At 39.8% G+C, this 26,244-nt stretch overlaps 1 protein-coding gene across 8 annotated transcripts in view; it reads right to left on the minus strand.

Annotated features, from left to right (window-relative positions):
• The window catches only part of kif13a (kinesin family member 13A), a 188,081-nt gene that overhangs the window by 72,285 nt on the left and 89,552 nt on the right, over positions 1 to 26,244 (minus strand). For all 8 annotated transcript variants that reach the window (XM_052017039.1, XM_052017037.1, XM_052017038.1 and 5 more), the window contains 7 exons: positions 15,481 to 15,568; positions 12,842 to 12,976; positions 12,604 to 12,716; positions 11,647 to 11,758; positions 8,314 to 8,526; positions 6,688 to 6,798; positions 5,055 to 5,189 (listed from right to left, as the gene is read on the minus strand). In XM_052017039.1, the coding sequence (XP_051872999.1) occupies positions 5,055 to 5,189; positions 6,688 to 6,798; positions 8,314 to 8,526; positions 11,647 to 11,758; positions 12,604 to 12,716; positions 12,842 to 12,976; positions 15,481 to 15,568 (907 nt within the window). The remainder of the gene's footprint in view (positions 1 to 5,054; positions 5,190 to 6,687; positions 6,799 to 8,313; positions 8,527 to 11,646; positions 11,759 to 12,603; positions 12,717 to 12,841; positions 12,977 to 15,480; positions 15,569 to 26,244) is intronic.

Genomic DNA, 26,244 nt, shown 5'->3' on the forward strand with positions numbered 1-26,244 from the left:
AGACGACGTATGGCATGCTTGCTTTTATTAATTGAGGCACTGAGTTCAAGAGTCAGGAAGTTATGTTGCAACTTGATAAAATTCCAGTTAGACCTGGAGTATTGCCTTCAATTCTGGTCGCCCCATTATAGGATGTGGAGACTTTGGAGAGGGTGCAGAAGAGGTTTACCAGGATGCTGCCTGGACTAGAAGGCACATGCTATACAGAGAGGTTGGACAAACTTGGGTTGTTTTCTCTGAGGCAGCGAAGGCTGAGAGGGAGACCTGGTGGAGGTTTATAAGATTATGAGAGGTATAGACAGCCAGTATCTTTTTCCCAGGGCTGAAATGTCTAATACCAGAGGGCATGCATTTAAGGTGAGAGGGGGCAAGTTCAAAGGAGATGTGGGGCAAGTTTTTGTTTTTTTTACACACAAAGAGTGGTGAGTGCCTGGAATGCGCTGCCAGGGGTGGTGATGGGGGCAAATATGATAGAGAAGTTTAAGAGGCTCTTAGTTAGGCACATGAATGTGCAGGGAATAGAGGGATATGGACATTGTACAGGCAGAAGGAATTAGTTTAGTTAGGCATTTAATTAAGAGTTTAATTAGTTTGGACAAATATCATGGGCCGATGGGCCTACTCCTGTGCTGTACTGTTCTATAAATTGGGCATTTGAACCGGAGGAGGAGCTATAAACTATTTGGGAAGGTAGATCAACGATAGAAACATTACTGTGCAACTGCCTAAGTGTTAAGAGTGCTAATTGCATTGTAAGAGGTGCAAGGTTAGCTGAAGTTAATGTAGGTGCCTTACATGTGGAGACAGTAGAAATTATATCAGGAAATAAGACAATGGCAGAAGGAAGATAACAGTGCTCTGGTTGTATAGCAATCCACATAGCTGAATGCCCTGAGATTTATCTGCAGCAACTCTGGTGTAATGCTGATGTGTATGAAAAAGAACACAGTGAACCTCCCAGAAATAGTGGAGGACAATAGGTCTGGAGTAAATGAGCTCACAGGAATCACAATTAGTAAAAAAAAATCACTGGTATTCAAGCAGTTAATGGGATTGAAAAGTGATCAATTCCAAGGATCTGATAACCTCCATTATAGGATTCTGAAGGAGGCAGCAGAGAGATACTGGATTCAATCGGTATCATCTACCAAAATCCTACAGATTAAGAATGTTTCTCACAGATTGGAAAGTGCAAAATTTAACACAACTAATTAGAAAGGAAGGAGAGTGAATATAGGAAACTATAGACCTGTTATCCTGATATCAGTATTACAGAGAAAGTCAGAATCTATTATTAGGTATATGCTAATAGGGCATTTGAAAAACAATAATAGGATTGGGCAGAGTTAACATGGATATATGGAAGTCAAATAATATTTGACAAATTCGTTGATATTTTTGTTTTGAGGATGAAAACTGCACAATAGACAAGGGTGAACCAAATGGCATGATGTATTTGGACTTTCAAAAGGTCTTTGAAAAGGCAACACACAAAAGATTGTTAAACAAACTTGTAGCATATGATATTGACCATAATATACTGGCTTGAAATGAGGACCAATTAACTGAAAAAAGAGAAGAGGTATATGAAATGAGTCATTCTTGGGTTGGGAGGATGTGACCAATGGAATGCCACAGAGACTGGTGCTGGGTCACACCAGTTCATAATCCAGATCGATGATTCACATGTGGAGATCAAATATGAGCCTCTCAACATTTGCTGATAATACAAAACAAATTGTCAACGTGGGCTGTTAGGAGGATGCAGAGAAGCCTCAGGGGATATGGATGGACCAAGTAAATGGGAAAGGACATGGCAGATGGCATATAAAATGGAAAAATGTGAAATCTTCCTTTTTGGTAGAAAGAAGAAAGTAAAAATATTTTTTTTTAAATTGGTGAGAGATTGATAAGTTTTGGTGTTTAGGAGACGTGGATATGCTTGTACACACATGGCTGAAAGTTAACATGCAACCAATTAGGCAAATGCTACATTGGTTTTATTGCAAGAAGATTTGAGTACAAGATCAGAGGCATCTTGCTCCAATTACAGAGAGCCCTGATGAGACTGCACCTGGAACACTGTGCCTTGATCTGGTCTTCCTACCCAAGGAACAATGTACAACGTTTGAGGAAGTGCAGAGAGGAGACAAGGGATTCTGGAGATGGTGGGGTTGTTGTACGAGGACCAATTAAGTAGACACTGCTTTTACTCTCTGGAGCTCAGAAGAATGGGAGCTGATCTCATGGAAATATATAAACTTCTTAAGGGGCTTGACAGGATAGATACATTGTTCACGTCTCCACTGGCTCAGGCTTCCAGGACTGGGGGTTACAGACTCAAAGTAAAAGGTCAGCCATTCAGAACAAATTTCAGATGAAGTGTCTTCACCCAGAAGGTAGTGAATCCTTGACATTCTGCACTCAACAGCACTGTGAAGGGTCAGTCAATGAGTCTACTCACAACTGAGATCAATAAATTTTTAGATAGGAAGTGAATCAAGGAATATGGCATGAGTGCAGGAAAGTGGTACCGAATGCCCTCCTCTGCTTCTATTTCCGACGTCCTTGTGTAACTAGAATGCTACTCTTGTGTTTCTAATGTGCCCAATCTAAAGCTTTAATGCAAGTTGCATTTTGCAAAGATGTTTCAACTTGTAGGGAAATCCAAAAGCAGTTGTTAAAACAGCCAATAAACAATTCAGAAATAATCTCCCTATTTAGAACATTATCAGAGTGATGAAGGAGAACAGCACGTCCATAATGTGAAAGCTTTGAAGAAATGTTAATAGAGTCGTAAATCTGTATGTATACAAGGTAACTGCACTATATTCCACTCTCTGAAGGATGAGGACAGAAGTAGGTTAACAGCCCATTTCCATGTAATTCTATTCATACAATCCTTTACCAACACTCACATGGCATCCTTAACATCGTAAAGTATTTCAAGATGCTTCATGGGATTGCTTTTTACAAAAATCTGCTGCCATGCCAGGAAAAGAAGTATACAATTGTGACAAGAGACAGCTTTGAAAAAGCATAACAAAAGGAAAGAAGAGGCAGGGGCAAAGAGACTGAGGCGTTGAGGGAGCTAACATACAGAGCTGATGTACACACGTGGATATATCTTGTGACGAGTGTTTTGGCTTCGCACCAGCTAGAGCTGGTTTATCCGGCATTACCCTCACCCAGCATGAAGGATAGCTAATGTTGTTCCATTGTTCAAGAAAGGCTCCAAGAATGAGCCGGGAAGTTGTATGCCGGTGAGCCTGATGTCAGTCATGGGTAAATTACTGGAAGGTATTTTAAGGGACAGGATATATAAGTATTTGGATAGACAGGACCTATTTCGGGATAGTCAACATGGCTTTGTGCATGCTAAGTCATGTCTAACCAATTTTAGAGTTTTTCAAGGTGGTTACCAAAAAGGTCGATGAGGGAAAGGCTGTGGACATTGCCTACATGGACTTTAGCAAGGCCTTTGAAAAAGTCTTGCATGGGAGGCTGGTCCAGAAGGTTAAGTTGCTTGGCATTCAGGATGAAGTAGCCAATTGGATTCAACATTCGCTTAGCAGGAGAAGCCAGAGAGTGGTAGTAGATGGTCGTCTCTCTGACTGGAGGCCTATGTCTAGTGGTGTGCCGCAGGGATCAGTGCTGGGTTCATTGTTGTTTATCATCTATATTAATTACTTAGATGATAATGTGGTAAACTGGATCAGCAAATTTGCAGATGACACCAAGATCGGGGGTGTAGTGAACAGCAAGGAAGGCTATCAAAGCTTGCAGAGTAATCTTCAGCTGGGTAAATGGGCTGAAAAATGGTAGATGAAATTTAATGCAGACAAGGTTGAGGTGTTGCACTTTGGGAGGATAAACCAGGGTATGACTAACACAGTGAATGGTAGGGCACTGAGGTGTATGGTAGAACAAAGGGACCTGGGAAAACAGATCCATAGTTCCTTGAAAGTGGCGTCACGGGTAGATCGGGTCGTAAAGAGGGCTTTTGGCACTTTGGCCTTGATAAATCAGGGAACTGAGTACAGGAATTGGGATGACATGCTGAAGTTGTACAAGACATTGGTGAGGCTGAATTTAGAGTATTGTGTGCAGTTCTAGTCACCTACCTACATGAAAGGTATCAATAAGCTTGAAAGAGCACAGAGAAAATTTACAAGGATGTTGCTGGGACTTGAGGACCTGAGTTATAGGGAAAGGTTGAATAGGTTAGGACTTTATTCCCTGGAGCACAGGAGAATGAGGGAAAATCTTATAGAGGTATACAAAATTAGGTGGGTGAATGCATGCAGGCCTTTTCCCCTAAGGTTGTGAGACTAGAACTAGAGGACATAGGTTTAGGGTGAAAGGTGAAATATTTAAGGGGAATCTGAGGGAATTACTTCACTCAGAGGGTGGAGTGAGTGTGGAATGAGCTGCCAGTGGAAGTGGTAGATGCAGGTTCAATTGTAACATTTAAGAGAAGTTTGGATAGGTACGTGGATGGGAGGGGTCTGGAGGGATATGGTCCGGGTGCAGGTAGCTGGGACTAGGCAGAAGATCAGATTGGCATGGAAGTGGCCAAAGGCCTTGTTTCTGTGCTGTAGTACTCTATGACCCCATTCATTTATAAGAGGATGCCAATTTTCATTAAAAAGGTTAAGATTAGCTAAGCTCATTTTCTTTATTTTGATTATGTATTTTTATTGTTAATTATCAGCAGTTTAAGAACATTTGTTTTTAATGTTTAATTGAAAAAAGAACTTGAAGGCTTTTTTTTTTGTTGTTGAAATGGCTAGGAGCCTCACAGCTGCAAAGGGTTTGTGCAAAGGGTGTGACAGGATAGTCAAGCATGGAGCTGGCCCATTGTGCACCATGGAGCTGGCCCATTGTGCACCATGGAGTCCACGATGGAGAAAGCAGACAGTACCACATGTGGCATGGGCTTCCACCTAACTGGGATCTGGTTTGAAACCTCCACTTATGCTATACTCCTACAGCTTAAACACTTGTTACACATAAAGCATTGTTAACAGCTTGTGCTTCACACGAATGCTCACCTTCAAGTAATAAACAAGAAGCTCATTGAGTGCAGGGTCAGCATTCAGGTTGACCAGAAAGCATTTGTCATCACCAACTTTAATGCCAGAAGACTCCAGAGAAATACCCATGCTCTCAAGCTGTTTCTGTCTTTCCTGTATCAAAATTACAAATCAGATCAACTCATTTTTAGCTTGGGAAGAGATACAATCAGGCTAGTATTTCAAAGTTAACCCCCGTACTTGAGTCCATAGATTCTTTAAAAATATGAGAATAGATTTGGTTACAGAAAAGAACAATGGACAAATTTGATGAATCTAGCCTGGCCCATATTAATTAAAGACACAAACATCAAGCTCTTTTAGACCCTTTGGCAGTAATAATTTCAAGTGACTTCAACATGAAGACTGCTATTAAATCTCTCTTGTAAATGTGATCACAGATTCTAATTAACACAGCTATATACACAACAAAAGATGCCTTTCTCTGGAAAATACAAAGGACAGGCTGCATAGAAAACACTTGCCAAAGTCAATTTTACTTTCTGGAGGAGACTGTAAAATTGGTTCATTTTTAGTTCAAAGTAAATGCTCACTATGTGCAACCACAGCAGTTAGTCAAGAAGTCTAACCACATTCAGTTGTTGCCAAACGTAAATTCCTGGGTAACTAGTTAAATTAATCCACCTCAGATTAGCTTGATAGAAATTGAATAGCAAAGTCTGCTTTCAAAAAAAAAAGCACAAACAAATTTTGACTTATCAAAATGAAATCTGAAGTCAGGTTTCATTGAATATTTAATTACAGAAGCCCAATCTCAAAAACTCTTAAATATTAAGATTAAAAAAAAAGTGCTGAGACCCCAACTCTGTGACTTGCAGCAGAAAGAAAACATTAGAAAGCTAATCCTTTCAATTTTTACCATTAATACACAAAGTTTTCATCATCAGAAAATGTTGCATTGGGAACTGTACTTCACAGGTCTGTGATCAGATAAAATTAATGGCAAATCTCCATCAGACTATTTATTGATGAAATTAACTTCTACACAGCAAAGATTTCAAACATTGTTTTTGATTTTTGGAACAGAACGCTGAAGTACCCAGAGATATTGTGTTACCATTTTCTTCAAAAAAAAATCAAGTCTACCCATAACGATCAGATTGAGATGTCAGCACAAATAGGTGTATGTAAAGTTACTGATTTCTTAAAGCAAATTCCTGCTCTGGTTTTCCCAGTGTTACTGTTATGGAATCTTTAAAACCTGAGTCGTTAATCTAATTAAAAAAATGACATTAGAGAACTCAGGCATGGTAGAATTCATAAAAGTTGAATTTGAGTCATAAAACTTGAATCAAAACCAGATGAAGTCCTATAATATTGACCAGCCTCTTGTCATATTTATGCACCTTTTTAGAGTAAAACCACAGAGGGGTGGCAGTGGGATAATCATCACCTACACTACAATCATATCAAAAAAAAAACTGGAGAAATTTAATGTCATTCCATCAAAAGAAAATATGTTTAAGTACAAATAATCACCACAAATAATAGCTACATTGGCAATGGGCGCAAGTGGCTCATTTGAACTTAAGGTTGTTACCTAATACAAAATATATTTAACCCATGATATCATTTTCCTCCACAAACAAACCTGAGCAATTTCTTCTGTTTTCCTCAGTTTCTCCTCCCAAGTGACAGTCAAGTCTTTTATGAGTTTTTCAGATTCTTCCAATTTCTCCTTAAGCTCTGGCGCTTTCATTGCCTAAATGACAGACACAAAAAGATTAAGTCATTCTTAATATGCGTTAACAACAATTTATACAGAGAAATGAATTCCATGATCTTCAAGTTATAGCTGAAACTTCATCAGGGCAGAGGCAATAAAGTGAATCTTCAGCTGATTCTAGGTTTAAACATCTCATGTATGTTCATTGAAAGGCATAGTTAGTTGAAGATGTACTTTGTCTTCTGCACACAAACATTCTTCATAGTCTGATTGAATTCATGATTCATAACCTGATTCTGCTTCAGATTAGCTCAATTAGTAGAAATCAGAAAGTGAACTTGGGACTTGTCCAAACCAATATGGTTCAGGTACTTGGTTCCAAAACTGGATGACCCAGATACCAATCCTCTTTAGATATGAGAAGGATATTGTTTTGTAACTTTTTGTCCTTCAAAGTTCTGGTGGCAGAGGCCAACATTAGTTATTCCCTCCTGATAACATTATTCTGACATTCACATGAGACAGGTTCTACGCTTGACTATCCTCTTTGAAATGTTATAAAATGCAAGCTTTTAAAAAAAGTTATTAGTAAATCAGGCACTAGATCAGGACACAGTCCCTGCAAAATTCATATACGGTGGCAGTTCAAATTGCTCCAACTAGGCTGACTCTCGAAAGTAATAACACAACAAACCAGTACAGACCTGTGTTCGTTTTCAGTTCATTCATCAGAAATAAAATGAGTGAATGAATGATGAATTCTGGAAAATTGTCATACAGACAGAATTTGTTTGAGCTGGATTTTTCTCACCTCTTACCAGAGGGTCCAGTGGAAATCACTGGCCAGCTGCTCTTCTCTGCCTAGTTCATCTCCAACTTTTTGTGGCTGTGCAGTCATGAAAGTCAGAGACAGGCTGTCACATTGACCTCCCACTCTGCTGCTGAAATCACTAGAGTTCAGCAATGAAGCATCAATGCCTTGAGCAGAGGGGACTTAGACGAACTTTGTGTGGTTGGTCGAAGAAGAACAACCTTATTCATTTGATCCCAAGTGAAAAGGTAAACTCCGGTTAATAGCTTGCTTCTTCCCTTCTTAAAGTTTTCAATTACATGTATTACTTTAAAATAATATTTTAAAAAAATGCAAGACTACTTGTCTCTGAACATCAGAGCCATTTAAAAACAGTTCAAAGGCCACCAGCTGCCCAAGGTCTAGTCTCTGTTTCAGGACTGCTTGGTTTTGAGAGAGGTCTCTTGGGTACAGTGGGTCAGCTCAGTTGCTGCTCCACATCCAGATAAGGTTACGATGCACTGGCAGGCACCCCCTCGCAACCAATTCAGAGAGTGGGCTGGATCCAGTACAATTCAGCTCAATATTTCAAAGCAAAGAAAGAAGTGAAAACTTAATAAAGATAAAAGCTTAAACAATAAACATTTAATAACTGACTTAGTATTCTAAATGAACCAAACTTCTGGCTTATGTTAAGGTAAGAAATCATGTCATAAATATACTCTGTTTTTCTCTCCAATGTCATTCATTCACCTTCTTACCTCAGCCTGACTTAATTGTTCCTTAAGTTTTTCCACTTCCTCACGGAGTTCTCGAATGATCTTGGCATTAGGATCCTCATTCACTACAGCATGGTTTACTATGCGCTTTGCCCGGTCTGCGTATCTCAGCGTAGACAGAGTCTCTTCATAATTGTCGCCGGCTGGGCTTATTGTTGCTATCATGGCAGTTTTACTGTTTCCTCCCAAGTTGTCCTAATTCACAAATATAAATATTTACCATCAATAATATAATCAGTTCTGGGGATGTGGCAACAGCATATATCTAAAGTCTGTTACTGATGAATACAGTAAGTCTATTAATATAGAAACACAAAATATTACCAAAATAATTTGTTCACTTTTCAAATATGTTTCACTGTATTCATGAACATCATTTTTAATATAGCATTTTAATGTCAGAACACCCAAAAATCTGCTTTTATACCATCACATTTTTGTGCTAATTATAATTAAAAACACAGATCCTTTACCTCTTCATATGATTTACTCATTTAAAAAACTTATTTATATAATACTTTATCTCATTTTATGGACTTGTGCTGAACTGCAACCACTTTTGCAACGTAGAGAAGTTGCACAGCCAGCCCATACCCATCAAGGTCTTCAACCAGCAAGCTAATGACCCAATAACCTATTTCAGGAGGATTGGATTGATCAAAGACTTTGTCCAAGACACCAGCAAAGTTTGCAGTTCTTTCTCCAAAAATGCACTGGAGATTGGTCAATACACATAATATGTATAGAATCATAGGGACCAGGTCTCTACATTGCCTAACATCCTATGGGTTAAAAATCTTTTCCTTATTTAAGCTGATGCATTTACAAACAAAATAAATAAATTCATGTCAGCTAGTAATCTGAACTGGAAGCTGCTATGATCTTCCTCTTATTACTGGCTGAAAGAAAACAGCCACTAAACTAATACAGATTCCAAAAAAGTCCATGGAAATAATTTTGCTCGAATCGAACCTTCAGGCCATCTGGCATGCTCATACTCAGCAATGCTAATAAATGAGGTAGAGCTCCCCTGTCAGTTTGCTCAGGGCTATAGGGCTCCTTTTTAACCTTCACATATATATAAAATAAGGGGAACGTATATGTAAGTTATATTAAAAAATAGGCTAAAGGGTATTTAACAAGAAAACATTTGGATACGGAAGCAGCTTTAAAATGGATATGCTTCTTTAACAAAGTGTAAAAACAAAAGCACCCACTGGAAACATAGTCAACCAAATCTTAAATGTTCATGGTACAATCCAATTAACAGTTGTCACATTTAATTATTTTATGCAATTAAAGTGCTCAGTGCCTTCGATTTTGAGAGTGAAGTCTTTGGCAAGAAGGTAAATCAGTCCGAAGTTTACTTAAAATTTGTCAAAAAGGGATAAGTCAAGGGAGTGTGATGTAACTTCCCAACATCTTTGTTGTTTCACTGAGCTAAATTCATGAATAAAAAGGCCTTGCACTTCCAACATCCGATTTAGTTGACAAATGATGAGCCAATCTGAAATGTAACTTGTTATTCAATCAGACACGTTACACAAGATCCTCCAGGTACAGCATTACAATTCTGATGTTAATTCATAGCAGCACTCTCAGCAATTTTCCAAACTTTACCAGGAAATTTTTAATGTGCAAGCACCTCCTGGCCTAACATGAGGCTTAAGAGGTAATGACTGAGCTTCAGTATTGCAGTGGAAACTAAGGCAGGATTAGATATTGAAGTCTTGGAATCCAACTTCAGCCAACACCCTCTGACTCAGAGATGGCAAAGCAACCAAGCCGATTTATGAAAAGCAAACAAATGCCCAGAGTCAAAAAGTGCAGTTTAATGATGATTCACTGGACTCATAATTTGTTACACCATTCCCTCTAGTTGAAATTAAATACTTCTTTAAATTTACACATTTTAACAACTTTTAGGCATACAAAGCAAAAATAATTATTGTTTTGCCAAAAACTGGAAGAATCTAATGCAGTATGTAGACACAAATTCCTTTTAACCCAATGTACCATGTACATTAACTTCAGGATACCCCCAAAATACACCAAGAAAACACTTTCCATTTCCTCTAATGGCCCACCCTGATCTCACCATCATCCATGCCCTTCATCTTGGTAAATATCAATACAGAGTACTCATTAGGGACCTTACCCACTTCCTCTGGCTCCATGCATAAACACCCTTTCTCCTTGAGTGGACTTACCCTTTCCCTTGCTACCCTCTTGCTCCTAATGTAGGTAGGCAATGCTGAAGGCTTCTCTTTAATCCTACTTGCCAAGGACATTTCATGGCTCCTCTTTGCCCTCCTAATGCCTTGTTTAAATTCTTTCCTGCTTCTTTTGTATTCCTCATGAGCCTTGTCTGATTTCTGCTTTCTAGATATTACAAATGCTTCATTTTTCTTCTTGACTAAACTTGCGATATCTCTTGTCATCCAAGATTCCCAAACCTTGCCATCTTTATCCTTCATCCTCACAGGAACATACTGGTCCTGAACTCTAATCAACTAGCATTTAAATGACTCCCACGTCTGATGTGGATTTACCCTCAAATTGACGCTCCCTATCTAACTTCTCTAGTTCCTGCCTAACACTCTTGTAATGAGCCTGCATCGAATTTAGCAATGTCACCTGAGGACCAATCTTATCTTTATCATCCATTACCATCTTAAAAATTATAGAATTATGGTCACTGTTCCCAAAATGCTCTCCCAGTGAAATTTTGATCAACTGGCCAGACTCCTTCCCCTGTATAAGATCGAATATGGGTCCATCCCTCGTTGACTACACATTGTTTCAAGAAACCCTTCTGGATGTAGCTAACAAATTCGGCCCCATTTCAACCCCTAGCACTATAGGAGTCCCAGTCAATATTGGGTGTTAAAATCACCCACTATAATAACACTGCTGTTTTTACACCTTTCCACAATCTGCCTACATATCTGTTTTCCTAGCTCCTGCTGGATATTGGGAGGCCTATAGTTTAACCTCACCAGGGCTGGGCAAAGAACAAGATCATTGTTAGCCAATAAGACCAAGATGCATGCAATGAGAACACAACAGACTGCACATGTTGGAATCTGGAGCAACAATCAATTCCTTCTCCTTCTCCCCCTCCCCCAGAGATGCTGCTCAACACATTGAGTTCCGCCAGCAGATTGTTTGTTGCTCAAGTTGCGTGCAAGTCCACTTCCCAAGTAGTTTTCTTTATATATATTAGTTGGCGTTTGATATTGGTGTGCAAATATGCAATTGTATTTTTCACCATATACAGTTCCTTTAATGCATACTCTCTATTCACATCAATACCTTGAGAAGCCAGGTGAGTACAGAATCTCTGTAAGGCACAAACTTGTTTTTGCCCTTTCCTCCCACTTGGTCAGCTAAAGCAGAAATAACCAACCCTAGAGTTGTAAGGGATCTGAGAAGAAAGCACAACAAAACTCATATCCATGAGGCACGTAATTATGTTAAACATATAAGAAATTTAACAAGTTATGTGAAGTTTTCACTTGGGAAATTATAAAAATTAGTTAAAAATCTTGTGCGCATTATAAGGCAATGAACTGTTTAACAACTATTCATTCCCCTCTGATTCTTAGTGGCCAATTTTGAATTTACCACCCTTCATTGGTGTTTCTGTAATTAAATGTTTTTTCTTTCTTTATTCAATGAAATCACTAATTAAGCTTGAATCCAAACACCAAACCATAGTTGCAAAGCTCAGTACTTATTTAATTTCCTAGGAGGATGGAGATCCATGTGCAAATAACTTTTGGGAAAACATGACAGCCAGTTTATGCAAGGAAAAGCCCCATAAAACAGAAATGAATGAATGCCCGACTAATCTGTTTTGTAACAATGGCTGAGGGGGAAATAATCAGGAAAATAATAGGAGAACTTCCTGCTTTTCTTCACAAAGTATCAAAGGGATTAGCTATATCCACTTGTAAAAACAGACATGGCTTGGTATAATGTTTGACCCCAAAGGCAACAGCACTGAAAATAGCACTCAATCAGGTCTGTATTCAAATGTCAACCAAGATTATATGGTCACATTCTCGAGTGAGCTGAAATCCACTGCTCTATGAGACAGCAAATGTGCTATCAATTCAGATGAAAAGAAGTCCAAACGAACAGACATTAGTTTGAAAATTTACACAATGAATGGTTTTGAGGACACTCGTTTGAAGTCACACAATTTTCAATAGAAAGTTACACTTGTTTATTTATATTCAAATGACACTGCTGATTTATGTCTCTCACTTGTTAATATTACTGCCCTCCTTCAACCGTTCCCCTGCAGCTCCAGTCTTTGATACTCTCTCACTCCCAGCCAGATCCACAAGGCTCAGCTTACTCACTTTCTCTCCAGCAGTCTAAAAAGGAAGTACAAATGGTTACAGTAAACTTGCAACAAATGCTAACAGGAAGTAATAAATATCCAAGCAGGCATACTAATCTATCTGATTTCTCATCTAAAAGGAAATGGACACAAACTTACACCACTTTGTAGGTCATATAGGGTCTGAGTTAAAATAATGTTGAATACAGCATGGGAGCGACTGCTTTCTTCATTCATGTTGGTGGCTGCAACTGTTCGTGATTTGTTTCCTTCTGACATCAAGGATTCAATATCCTGCAAAATATCATAAATAAAATGCACTGATTATACAGAACAGTACATTAAAATTTGCAGAATAGACGCATTGTAGGCAAAGTTATTTTGACACTTTGACAAAACATTTTCCTCCCCTTGATAAGGGGAGACTTAAAAAAGTACAGGATTACTATGCTACACTAATCTATGTCAAACCAAAACCTTCTTCAGATCAATACAATGCAGTTGAAACAAACAAGTCTCGTATCTGCATCGAGCAAGTATTGTAGAATTAGGAGCAGGAGTAGGCCACTTAGTCTCTTGGGCCAGTTCTGACATTTAGTAGAATTGTGGCTGATCTGATCTGCTCTGCTGCTATTCCACTTTCCAACCTGTTCACCATAACCCTCAACTTTTCTATTGTCTAAAAAGCTGTCAATATCTGCCTTGGATAAATTCAAGGACTCAGCCTCTATAACTCTATGGCAGAGTGCTCCAAAGATTTACAACTTGTGTCGAAAGGAACTTCCTGCTCATCTCCACTTGAATGGGTGACTCTTTATTCTGAAACTGCCCCACTCTCAGAGTTCCAGATCTCCCCACAGAGGGAGCATTTTCTCAGTATTGAACCCCTCAAGCCCCTTCTGAATCTGTTCTTCTAAACCCCAATCACAATCAGTCCAACCTGCTCCACTGTTCCTTGCATTTCAAAGAGAAAGTGGATATTAGACTTGTGCTAATCATAAGTCACCAAACTGATGGTAATTCTAACATCAAATCGCAAAGAATGAAAGATACTACATCTTGCTTCATGTTTGGAAACACGTTTGATTGGACATCTGCACTCCAAGTCTTCTAATTGACTGTATGGGCTTTTTGTTTTCCTCATCACATCAGCCAACTGTTTCATCTTCTGGGACTGAATTTCCATCAGCATCAGTACTTTGCATTCATGTCAAAAAAAAGTCTCAAAATATTTCGGAGCATTAAACAAGAATCTGACATTAAGCTAGGTAAAAGGATATTAGGGCATGTCCAAAAGAAATTGAAAATGATGACTGAAAGATTGCAAGTAACATTTTTATATAGGTTGAAGACAAATAAACAGCTTGCAAAGAATTATATCACCAGAAATATGAAAGAAAATAACCAAGACCTTTGTATTATCTGATGGTCAACCTTAAGTCAATAAACAAATAGCAGTGCTCCTACAAGACTCGTCTGTTGGATTTGAGTGGGCTGCTGAAAACACTTCAGAATTACATATCCTTCTGATCAATAGATGAATTCCATTCAGTGGCAATGCACGGGATAGTGAGGGATGAGTTGAGCTTTCTGCAACTCCAAGCCTGGAGAAGGGGAGGTAGCAGAGACCACACCTAGCCTCATACAGTATACAGGAAAATGCATGGGGGAATGGTACATACAATAATTTTTTTTAAATCACACAATAACTTTCAAAACGCCTCCATAAAGCATTCCTTCATTCAATAGGCAAGGTCAAAACACATTGTAATAATGTGTTTCTGATACCTACATACAAGTGCACAAAATACAGTAGAATCTTGAATACAGTAGAAAATGGAAAGAAGATTTCCATTTTGTTCTTCAGACAAGGCATATGTGACTCCTAAAATCTCAAATGGTAACTACTGTTTAAGTAATAGCATACAAAACACTAAACAGGTATTACACAACCACTAGAGGTTGCACTTGGGGACACGGACCAAAGGACTGGAACTTCCACAAAAGGTGGAGGATAGAAACTAATTATATCATTTGCTGATGCACTCAAGGTCGGTTACACAGCATGATATAGAGGTCCAAGACCACATCACCTGTTCATTTCCTCAGCTGTATATTAGACTTTTTGTCTCGCTAATCGTTAAAAAAAATCTGTAGTTATGAGTTTATATTTTCCTCAAATAACAAGCATTAAATGAACTAACAATTTTTAAACACGTCAAAAGTTCAAACGATGGATTTAGAAAATTTAATGAAAACAACAATGAGTTTGCTTTCCAATAAGGCATTAATCCATGTCTAGCAAGAAGCCTGTAGAAACACACTTTGAAACAAATTACATGCACATATAAGCATTTCTAAACCAAGTCCAATATCTTGGCACAATTTGTTTCACAATTAGCTGTATCACAAGTTCAAGAGTAGGCTGCAACTCTACTAAGCACAAATCTAAGGAACCTCAGATACTCATCTTTTCAAAACAACTGAAACAATCATAGAACACACTTCATAAGTGATACAATCAAAAGGTTAAGAAATGTTCTTTGTAAAAGCCTGAAATGATGCAGTCCACATAATTTTGAATTTTGTTGTTAATCAACAGAGAATATCTAGCTAGTTGTGCAGAACCAAGTTTTATAATAAAAATCAAATAAAATGTTTTCATAGAAAACTTATAAACCAAAGAGGGAGCATGAACCATCACTGGAAGCTGTTTTTTTTGGGAAGTGCTGTCATTCTTTCCCCACAGACTCTTTAATATTCAGGCTAGAAGTGTAAAGATTGATCCAAATACTTACCTCAAAGCAAGTTACAGCCAGCTGTGACAAGCCATCCACATATGGGCCCAACACTTTATGCTCTCGAACTTTCAGGGTGTGCCGACTCCTAAGAAAAGAAATTATTTTTAATAATTTAAATACTGAAATATCAATCCTAAAGGAATCGCCTGCACTTCAAGGAAAAAAATTATACTTGAAAGATTTTGCAAGGCTAAATATAGGATTGGGATTGTGAAGCAAAGGTCAAAGCTTGAACATCAGGAAAATATAGTGCAAATGTGGTGTGAAAAAACAAAGTGAATCACTGGATTGTTAATCAGCTGCATAAGGACAAATATTTTTCCTTACATTTATTCTAAACAGAAAGTTTTGGATCCAGGTGTATGCTGAACAAAGGTTACTCACTGAGATTCATTTCAGTTCATTCCACCTGGTTTGGCCACACTAATACAAAGTGATAGCAGGATTTATAACCATCTGAACTAACACTGGCATTGCTTCATCAGGAACATTTCTTTGTGCTCAAAATATTTAAAAATCACCCACACACTAAAAACTGCTGCAGCTCAACTAGAAGGGCCAGTGGGGCAGAGCAAAATTTCTCTTTCTTGTGAAGGAGTGATTGCATTACACTGCAACAAGTATTTGATTATAGGTAACTATTTCTCCTTATTTGCAAATACATTCAAAGATCTGTGAAATTACCACAGCAGATGAAAAGAAAAAGTCAATATAAACACCCTGTACACAGAACCTCATTAGACACGAAGACGGAAAACAATGGAAATACTCGCTGGGTCAGGCAGCATCTGTGGAGAAAGAAATGGAGTTTAACCTTTCAGGACATTGAACTTCTTTTTGATGAAACGTCAACTCTGTTTTGCTCTCCAATGATGCTGCCTGACCTACAGAATCTTCTTTATTTCAGATATCCAGCATCTTGTTTCTGGACTTTCATATGAGCTTTCCTCAGCACCTATTGATAGCTTCAAAATGAACAGTTATACCATCCCGTTGTTTGAAAACAGCAATTTTCACCAGCGTTATGCCTTCATCCTACCCATTGCACATAGTGATTATCAAGGCTAAACTCAAGTAATTTGCCAAAAATAAAGTGCTCTTCTTCTGTAAGTGAGAGAGGAGAAGACAAAACCAAAACCAAACTTCCCAGCATCAAGAATGCAGATTCACACAACAAAGAACATTTTCCTCATCTCAGATTCCAGATTAGATTACCAAGTGCTAACATTATTCAGGAGTTGTGACCCACTCCCCAAATCAGAGGGTTGGATGTGAGCTAATTTCTGAAGACCTGTTTTGACATTTCTGCTCCATCCTAATGGCTTAATTCAGTACAGTATTCAATTTGTAACAACACACAGTATGCAACAAATGAGTCTACACACAACATGAAAGCCATTATAATAAATCAGCACATCTCAGAAAATCTTGGACAGGACAATACTTAGGGACAACTGAAATAATTTAGCATTTAACCTTCTGAAGCAAGTTGACATTGATGTTTATTCCAGGGATCCCAAAAGCACCAGAATACAATGGCCAACCAATGGGAGCAGTCTGCATTTTGGAAACTGCATATTTTAAGTCAGGGTCAAAATGGATCACTGTAATCAATGAGGACCGAGGCTTTAGTAGTTTACCAATATAAATATAATCACAGGGTGTTTTGCTGGGATCTAACAGGGTTGACCAATGACAGACTAGGACTAAAAAATGGCCCCGGCACTTAAAGCACATTAGCACAAGTTCAAATCACTGAATGACATGACTGCATGATTTAGTAACAGAGTGATGCCATAACACACAAATCAGAGTGAATCAAAGTAAACAAAAAGGAGTGGATGGAGTGCTGCTTATTTTGACATTGTTGAAAAAGTTAAATAAAACATCAATGTAAGCAAAGGCTTTCTCATCAGCCCTTTGAACACCACTTGGAGCAGCCCAAAGAATTAAAAGTATACACAGAATGAGCAAACTCCAATGTCCATCAGTTTCACAATCAGTGGCCAAGCTGGTTGACTTCTGAAGGACATGTAGTTACCTGAATAGTATGCAGAACTGAGAGAAGAAACAACTGAACCTGTCCTCATGATTATCATTCTGTGTCTCATATCTGCCTATGACTGTACTGGTCATAGTACACTGCACTGCCCAACCTTCATATGGGGATTGTCTCCACTGTGTTGTGTAGTACTAGCACCAACTGTTCTTTGACTGTCACTGTGTCAAAATACTCAATCCCCTGGCCCACCAGCTTAATGGGAGTGCTATTAACTGAATGAATGGATAAGTGGCAGATGTTGCATTTTTGGAGTCAAGTCCAAGTAGGACTTTCACAGTGAAAGGCAGGGCTCTGGGGAGTGCTGTAGAACAGGAGGAGTACAAGTACATGGTACACTGAAACTGGAAACACAGGTAGACAGGGTGGTGAAGAAGACTTTTAGCACAGTGGCCTTCGTAAGTCAGGGCATTGAGTATGAAATTTGGGAGGTCATAGTGCAGTTGTACAGGATGCTGGTGAGGCCACACTTGGTGTATTGTGTTCAGTTTTGTTGCCCTGCTATAGGAAAGATGATATTAAACTGGAAAGAATGCAGAAAAGATTTACAAGGATGCTGCCAGGACTTGTGGGACTGAGTTATAGGGAGAGGTTGGACAGGCTAGGACTTTATTCCTTATAGCACAGCAGACTGAGAGGCGATCTTATAGAGGTGTATAAAATCATGAGGGGCAGAAACAGAATGAATGTACTCAGTCTTTTTCCCAGGGTTGGGAAATCAAGAACTAGAGGGCATAGGTTTAAGGAGAGGGGAAAGATTTAACAGGAACTTAAGGGGCAACTTTTTTTTAAACACACACAAGGAGTGGTATCTCTGTGGAATGAGCTGACAGAAGAAGCAAGCACAATAACAACTTTTAAAAGACAATTGGACAGGCACATGGATTGGAAAGATTTAGAACGTTACAAGCCAAATGCTGGCAAATAAGGTTAGCATGGATGGGGCATCTTGGTCGGCATGGACCAACTGGGCCTAAGGGCCTGTTTTGGTGCTATATGACTCTATGGATGAAGTGAAAGGCTCAGCACAACCTTCTCAATTGGCCAACAATGCTCATATTTCAGGAATACAAATGAAAAAATATATAGTTAGGCAAATGAAGGAAGGCAGTTGTTATAATTTAGGCTCTTGAAAGATTAAGTCTTAATTTTAATTAACTTTTCTATAGCACTTGCCATAAACGTACCTTTACTCCTGATCTGTAAGCTGTACTACTTCAGTAATCCAGATCTGGAAGCAATCCACTTGAAGATTAATAAATGCCTTACAGCTCTAGGGACCAGGGTTTGATCCTGATCATGGATTGTCTGTGTGGACTTTACACATTCTCCCCATGACTGCATGGGGTTCACCTGGGTGCTCTGGTTTCCTACACAACTTGAGGATGTGCTGGTTGGTTAATAAGCTAGTCTAAATTTCCCAGCGTCGATAAGTGACACAAGAACTCAAAAAGAGGAAGTTGATGGGTATGTGAGCAGGCAGAAGCTGCAGGGCAACATGGAAATAAGGAGAGGGGCAATGGGACTGATGGGACTGTCCTCTAGGGAGCCAGCATAGACCTAGTGGGCTGAATGGCCTTCACCAAATGTCATAGTCAGTACTGGAACAATTTGACACTGCTTTGAGTTTACTTCTTGTAATGTTATAATATTCACTAGTAATGAATATTAAATACCAACCATCAGATTTACAAACTTCGTAACTAATAGATTAAAATGAAAATGAATTTAAGCATGTAGTACAAGTTATACAAATATTGTAAATATACTAACCATCAAAAACTAGCATAGGCCCTACTGAAGACAAAGTGGCTGAATGGATTTTAAAATATTCTGTCTCCTGACATTACTTTGCAAACTACTTTCAAATATCAAGACTACTGGTAGTTTTAAAATATAGATGAGTTTACTTCTTTTAAATGGAAATAATGCTAAATGTCTCACTTCTATAGCTCCTTAAAAACACAACTTGGATAGCTTGAAAGTTTAAAACCAAAATAACGTGGCTTAAGTTGAAGAATGCTGCTTGGCAGGGAGAGAAAGACTCACTTTGCATGCAGCTATGCTCAATCTCAGTGAGTGTTCTTGAAGTAGCGACAATAATTTACACCTTGATTAATGTAAATGGCTTTTAAAAATATGTAATTCTTTACATGGTGTCAGATGTATTTTTGTGAGAAACAAAGGACTGCAGATGCTGGAATCTAGATGAAAGATTCCCTCCACAGCTACCAACATGATAATCCCGCAACCTAGGACCACCCACTTCTAACTCCTGCCTAAAATCCACAAGGAGGACTTCCTGGCAGACCTATTGCCTCCGCATGCTCTTGCCCCACGGAGCTCGTATCCTCATACCTGGTCACTATCCTATCCCCCCGGTCCAATCCCTTCCCATCTACGTCCATGACACATCACATGCTCTCCAACTCTTCCATAGCTTTAAGTTCCCTGGCACACACAACCTCATCTTGACTATGGACGTCCAGTCCCTATATACCTCCATTCCCCATCATGATGGCTTCACTGCCCTCTGCTTCTTTCTTGACCAGAGACAGAACCAGTCTCCTTCCATGAACACTCTCCTCCACCTGGCTAAACTTGTCCACAACCTAAACAACTTCACTTTTGGTTCCTCTCACTTTCTACAGATCAAGGGCATAGCTATGGGCACTCGCATTGGCCCCAGCTGTGCCTGCCTCTTCGTTAGCTATGTTGAACAGTCTCTGTTCCAAGCTTACTCCGGCCCCATTCCTTAACTCTTCATCCGCTAAATCAATGACTGCATTGGTGCCACCTCTTGTACCCGTGCAGGTTTCGTAAATTTCGCCACAAATTTTCACCCTGCTGTCTAATTCACTTGGACTCTCTCTGACACCTCTCTCGCCTTCCTTGATCTTTCCATCTCCATCTCAGGAGATTCCTTATCCACCAACATCTTCTATAAACCCACTGACGCCCACAGCTCCTCCCACCCTGCCTCTTGCAAGGACGTGATCCCTTTTTCTCAATTTCTCTGCCTCTGTCCCCATGATGAAGCTTTCCACTCCAGGATATCGAGATGTCCGACTTCTTTTCCAATTGGGGCTTCCCCCCAGCTGTGGTCGAGCGGGCTCGCACCCGTATCTCTGCCATTTTCCGCACCTCTGCTCTCACCCCCACCCTTCCCAGACCCAACAGGGATAGGGTCCCCCTTGTCCTCACATTTCATCCCACCAGCCTACGTATCCAACACATCATTCTCCACCACTTCTGCAATCTCCAATGGGACCCCACTACCAGGCATATCTTCCCCTCCCCACCCCTTTCTGGCTTTTGCAGGGTCCACTCTCTCCACGACTCCCTAGTTCACTCCTTAACACCCTCTCCCACCCATCCCGCTCCCACCCCAGGAACTTTCCACTGCACCTGCCATAGGTGCAACACCTGCCCCTACACCACCTCGATCACCTCCATCCAGGGACCCAAACAGTACTTTCAGGTGAGACAGAGATTCACCTGCACCTCCCTTAATATCATCTACTGCATTCGGTGCTCCAAGTGTGGCCTCCTCTACATTGGCAAGACCAAACGCAGACCAGGTGACCGTTTCATAGAATACCTGTGCTCAGTCCGTAACCGCGATCTGCATCTCTCCATTGCCAGTCACCTCAACACCCCCTCCCATAATATCACAGCTATGTCAGTCCTCGGCCTCCTCCACTACCAGGAGAATTCCAAGTGCAAACTGGAGGAACAGCACTTCATTTTCCATCTGGGGACCTTGCAGCCTAAGGGCATGAACATTGAATTCTTCCACTTTAAGTAATCCCCACACCCCTTCCCCACACCTACCCCCCCCAACCATGCTTCTTTTCTTCCCTTTCCTAGCCTCCCTCTCTTTTTTCTACCCCCCCCCCTTTTTTCTCTCCTTATCTTTGACCCATCCCCCAGTGGAACTGCTCTCTCCACCTCCCCCACACCTGCCTATCACCATCTCTTAACTGCATCTACCTATCACCACCTTGCGCACCCCCCCCACCTCCCCTCTTTTGTCCATCTATCACTGCTCTGCTTTTCCCTCCAATATATTGGACTTCCCCTTTTTCCCTATCTTCAGTCCTGAAGAAGGGTCCTGACCTGAAGCATTGACTGCCTGCTTTTCTCCACAGATGCTGCCTGGCCTGCTAAGTTCCTCCAGCATCATGGATGTATTTTTGAATTGGACGAGACATGAATCTAGTGTATCCTAACACATTAATTCTTCCAGGATGTTTGTGAGAATCAGGGACTAAGTTTCTATTAACGTTTAGATAGCGGCCTGTATAATTTGTTTAACAGAACAAAATGCAAAGCTGACAAGACTTAATGAAGAAGCACCTTGCATGAATAAATCTGCATCACATGTAAATGGATCTCATCAGATGTTCCAACGACTATAGAGCACTGAAATCGCAGTTATTATTGCCAATTGCTCCCATACTCTGCTCATCCTTATCCGTTCCTTCCCTCATCTACAAATTCCTTCCACAGCAACACAAGATACTTCAAAAGATATCAATCAAGTATCTACAATGCACTTTGCAAATCATTTCCAGAAACAAACTATACACAAAGAATAACCTTGATCTGTAAGTGGTACAGAGTTCATCTCCTGCCTTAGGCCTAGAAGTAGCCATTTTGGCTCCATCAAAACTTTTCTCAGATGCATCATGCAGTCTTTAGAAAGTTTCCATCCAATTCAAAATATCTTGCATTTTTCTCTGCTTGAAAAGCACTTCCTTGTCAGCAAAGCCTTTTGATTTCAGTTACATAATGGATAACCACTTCATCGCAAATGGTGGTTCATTACACCCAAGGTGCTCCCTGAAACCTTGGACCCATTTTTATGTACTTCTTCTGTCAAGTGCTTCCATAATTTATTTTAAATGGTTATCCACTGACATATTGAAAATTAGGACCATTTCTGTTTGCAACACTGTTCCTGCAAGTCTCTCAGCAGTCAGCTGTGGGTCTGTTTCAGCTGTCTAATGATTATTCCAAGACCCTCATTCCAAGAACTTGAGGACTTGACACTTCAGTACAGTCCTGATAAAGTGTTACACTGACAAAAGTCCTGTCTTTTGGTGAGGTGCAATGGGTATTCAAAGTCTCTCCCAATGCCCCTGTCAACAGCTACATGTATGTTATATTTACTCAGATGACGTGTGTACCAGTTGTCACAAGTTGCATTAATATCCCTGAAGCAGATGGTGCCATTCCTTCTTGAAGCACGTGGCGAAAATTGTAAAGAGTTGATAAAACTGCTCAGCTTGCTGAACTATTTGAGGGCACATCTAATAGTTCACCAAGCCTTGGAGTTATCTGAGAATCCCCTGCCCCTTTCACACATATTTTGGAGAGAAATGGTAGCAGACAAGCAATGTCAATTTCTGCAGCATCTTTAACATGCCAAAACATCTTTAGGTGCTTCACAAAAATGTTAACAAACAAAAGTTGACGTCAATCACATGGGAAACAGCAGAGTCAATGACCAAAAGCTTGACCAATAGGATTCAGGGAGTATGCTGGGTGGGGCGCGGGGCAGGGGGAGGACACGTTTAGGAAGGAAATTCCAAAGTTAAAGACTGCAGCAGAAAGCACACAGTCATCAAGGATAACTGGCCCAAGGCAATGAGGTTGTACATTCAAATATCCCAGACAGTTTCAGGCTGGAAGTGATTACAGAGAGGGGAGGAGGTAAGAACATAGAGGAATTTGTAAGAAAATTCTTTAATATTGATGGATTGCTTAAGCAGAAGCCAAAGTGAGTCAGCAAGCACAGGGATAAAGGTGAATGGAACTTGGTACAAGTCAGGTCATGGGAGCTGGGTTTTGGACCTGAAGCTCAAGGAGAATGAAACTGGCCTGGAGGATATTTGAATCATTAGTCCTAGAGATAACAAAGGCATAGAAGTGGTTTCACACTAGCTGAGACAGGGGCAAAGTCAGATGGTGTTATACAGGCTAGTCCTAGAGATAACAAAGGCATAGATGTGGTTTCACACTAGCTGAGACAGGGGCAAAGTCAGATGGTGTTATACAGGTAGGAGCATGCAGTCTTAGCAATGTCAAAGATGTGGTCCGAAGTTCACCTTTGAGTCAACTATGACTCCAACTTGAACAGTCAGTTTCAGACAGTTACCGGTGGAGTGGGATGAAGTCACTGGCTAGTTAATGGAGCTTGTGGTGGAACTGAATATAGTTGCTTCCACCTTCCCAATGTTCAGATAAGGGGAAATGTCTGCTTATCCTGTAGATTGGAAAAGCAGTCTGACATTTGGGATATTGGATGAGTAAAGTGAAGTGATATAATACTGAATATACTGATTTTGCTTTTGGATGATATTACCAAGTAGTTGTTGTATCTCACCATTCTGCTAAATTATTACATTCAACCCCTCTCTCCTGCTCAATAATTACTGATATCTGACCTCAGCACCATTTTCCTGCACTCACCCCACATCCCTCAATTTCCTTAAAATTGTTCAACTTTTGACGCCAAAATATTCAGCTACTGAGCTTCCACAACCCTCGTGTAGAGACTGTCAAAGAATTATTGCCTGCGAAATTAAGAATTTTTTTCTCGTCTCCATCATGAATGGCTGGGTCCCTAATTTTGAGCCTGCTCCGTTGTTCTAGATGACCAAGCTTGTAGAAATATCAGTCTTGCATTGACCTTGTCAAGCACCATTAGAATTTTCTCTGTTTCATTAAGATCTCCTCTCATTCTTCTACATTAGAAAGTGTCTATGCACAGTCTGTATAATCTTTCCTCATAGTATAAGCCCTCAATCCCAAGAATCAATTTGGAAAATAGAGTGCTCTGCTACAAGTATATCCTTCCTTTGGTAGGGAGACCAGACCTGCACTTTTTATTCCACATGTTACAGAGTCACAGAGATGGGGAACTGAAATGGGAACAGATCTTGGGAGATTCAAATGAGGGGAGGGTGACAGATTTGTCAGAATATTTGGGCAAAATATTGTAGGACTGTGTTTAGGTGGTTATAAAGTATTGAAACATTTTGTGGAAGAATACTAAGCTTCCTAATTCCTTCAATCATTAACCCAGAGCTTGGTAGCTCTTCTCCCCCCAGCTCAATCCAATCTCCACTTTTGTCTACACTCACCTCCCTTCATTGCCCCTCATGTTTTAATGATCACTTGCTTACTTCAAATGAAGCCTATATATTTTGCAGCTGAACTTCAGGTAGAAATCCTACACACACACATACACACACACACACACATACACACACACACACACACACACACACAATCTCAACCAACAAAACTACAAAAATTAGATGAGGTAGCAGTCAGAGAAGCATGCCATGAAAAGATCTGTACAAAGTTTAGCTAAACTACTTTCTACTTCAGTCAACATTTTTTAAATGAGGTGTTATGCAGTTGATTTTGCTTGGAATCACAGTTCACACTGGCAAGATGTTAGCAAATAACCACATTAAAGATTGCAACAGAAGATGGTTTGCCACTTAAAATTCTTACATACATTTTAGAACTATGACGCAATCCTCCCTCCATTAAAAACAAGTACCAGACTCAGCAATGAATCTGGCACGAGTCATTACAACATTCTTTGATACCAGGGGATGTCAGGATGTGAATAGGTGTGGAACATTTGCAGTCTGCTATGGCTACCCATATTTTATACACTAGACTTGGTGTAGCAGCAACACTATTCACTTTAAATAAAAATAACATGATTTTACTTGGCAATTTCAAATGCTTAAAAATAACAGCAATTTTAACTACTTTATTGTTCCATCAATCATTTAATAAAAACACACTTTGGCTGATATCCTGCTCTGTTCTTCTTGTTTGCATTTCAGATTCTGAAAAGTCAAATTTTTCCTTTGAGAGTCATAAGTGACATTTGCAAGTCACATGTATACACTAGGGGGTCCATATCTCCATGGACCAAGTCAGCTCAGACTGCATTCATATTACAACTTCACAGCTTTGAGACATGCACCAGTCGATTAAATGCCATGGCATGGCTATGTATTTCTAGGTGGGCTGAACTGTTTGGAAACAATTTTTAGCTGTAAATTTGTTATTGCTGGGATGTAGGAGGGAGGCAACAGGAAGAAGGAATTTTCCCAACTTATCGTGCTCACTGGGATTTTCAACAAGGTTATTTTTTTCCAGCTATTCTGGCTGTTTTCACTTAATGGCAGAGATGGAGGTGGCAATCTAGGTGGTGGTCACATCAATAATGGCTCCAGGAACTGGGCCAACTCTACAAACACTGCTGAGTATTAAGCAGTTGGTTGAGGCCACCTCTGCACAGCAGCAGACTGGCTGAATAGATCATGAATCTAACCTTTTGAACCAAGAGGGACGCAAAAGGAATAGCTCACGCTAGGGGGAAAAAAACATTTTGTTTCAAGGCTTCAATTCTCATGTATTCTTCAGAAATTGCTGAACACAGCTGGAAAAAGTACCTCAACGCAAATAAACTCGAGCAAGTTTTCTAAACTGCGTGAGAAAGAGCTGAGTAAAATTAAAGCGAGCACTAAAATTCCCTTCACATCAGTTTAAGCACAAGATGCTTTGTGAAAACATTTGTTGCTGCTCCTGCTGCCACATCCTACAACTGATTAAAAGCATGCATACACCACATAAAGAAACTTGGCACCCTAAACGTAAAAGATTTA

This window comes from Pristis pectinata, chromosome 5, assembly GCF_009764475.1.
Source record: "Pristis pectinata isolate sPriPec2 chromosome 5, sPriPec2.1.pri, whole genome shotgun sequence".
Lineage (NCBI taxonomy): Eukaryota > Metazoa > Chordata > Chondrichthyes > Rhinopristiformes > Pristidae > Pristis > Pristis pectinata.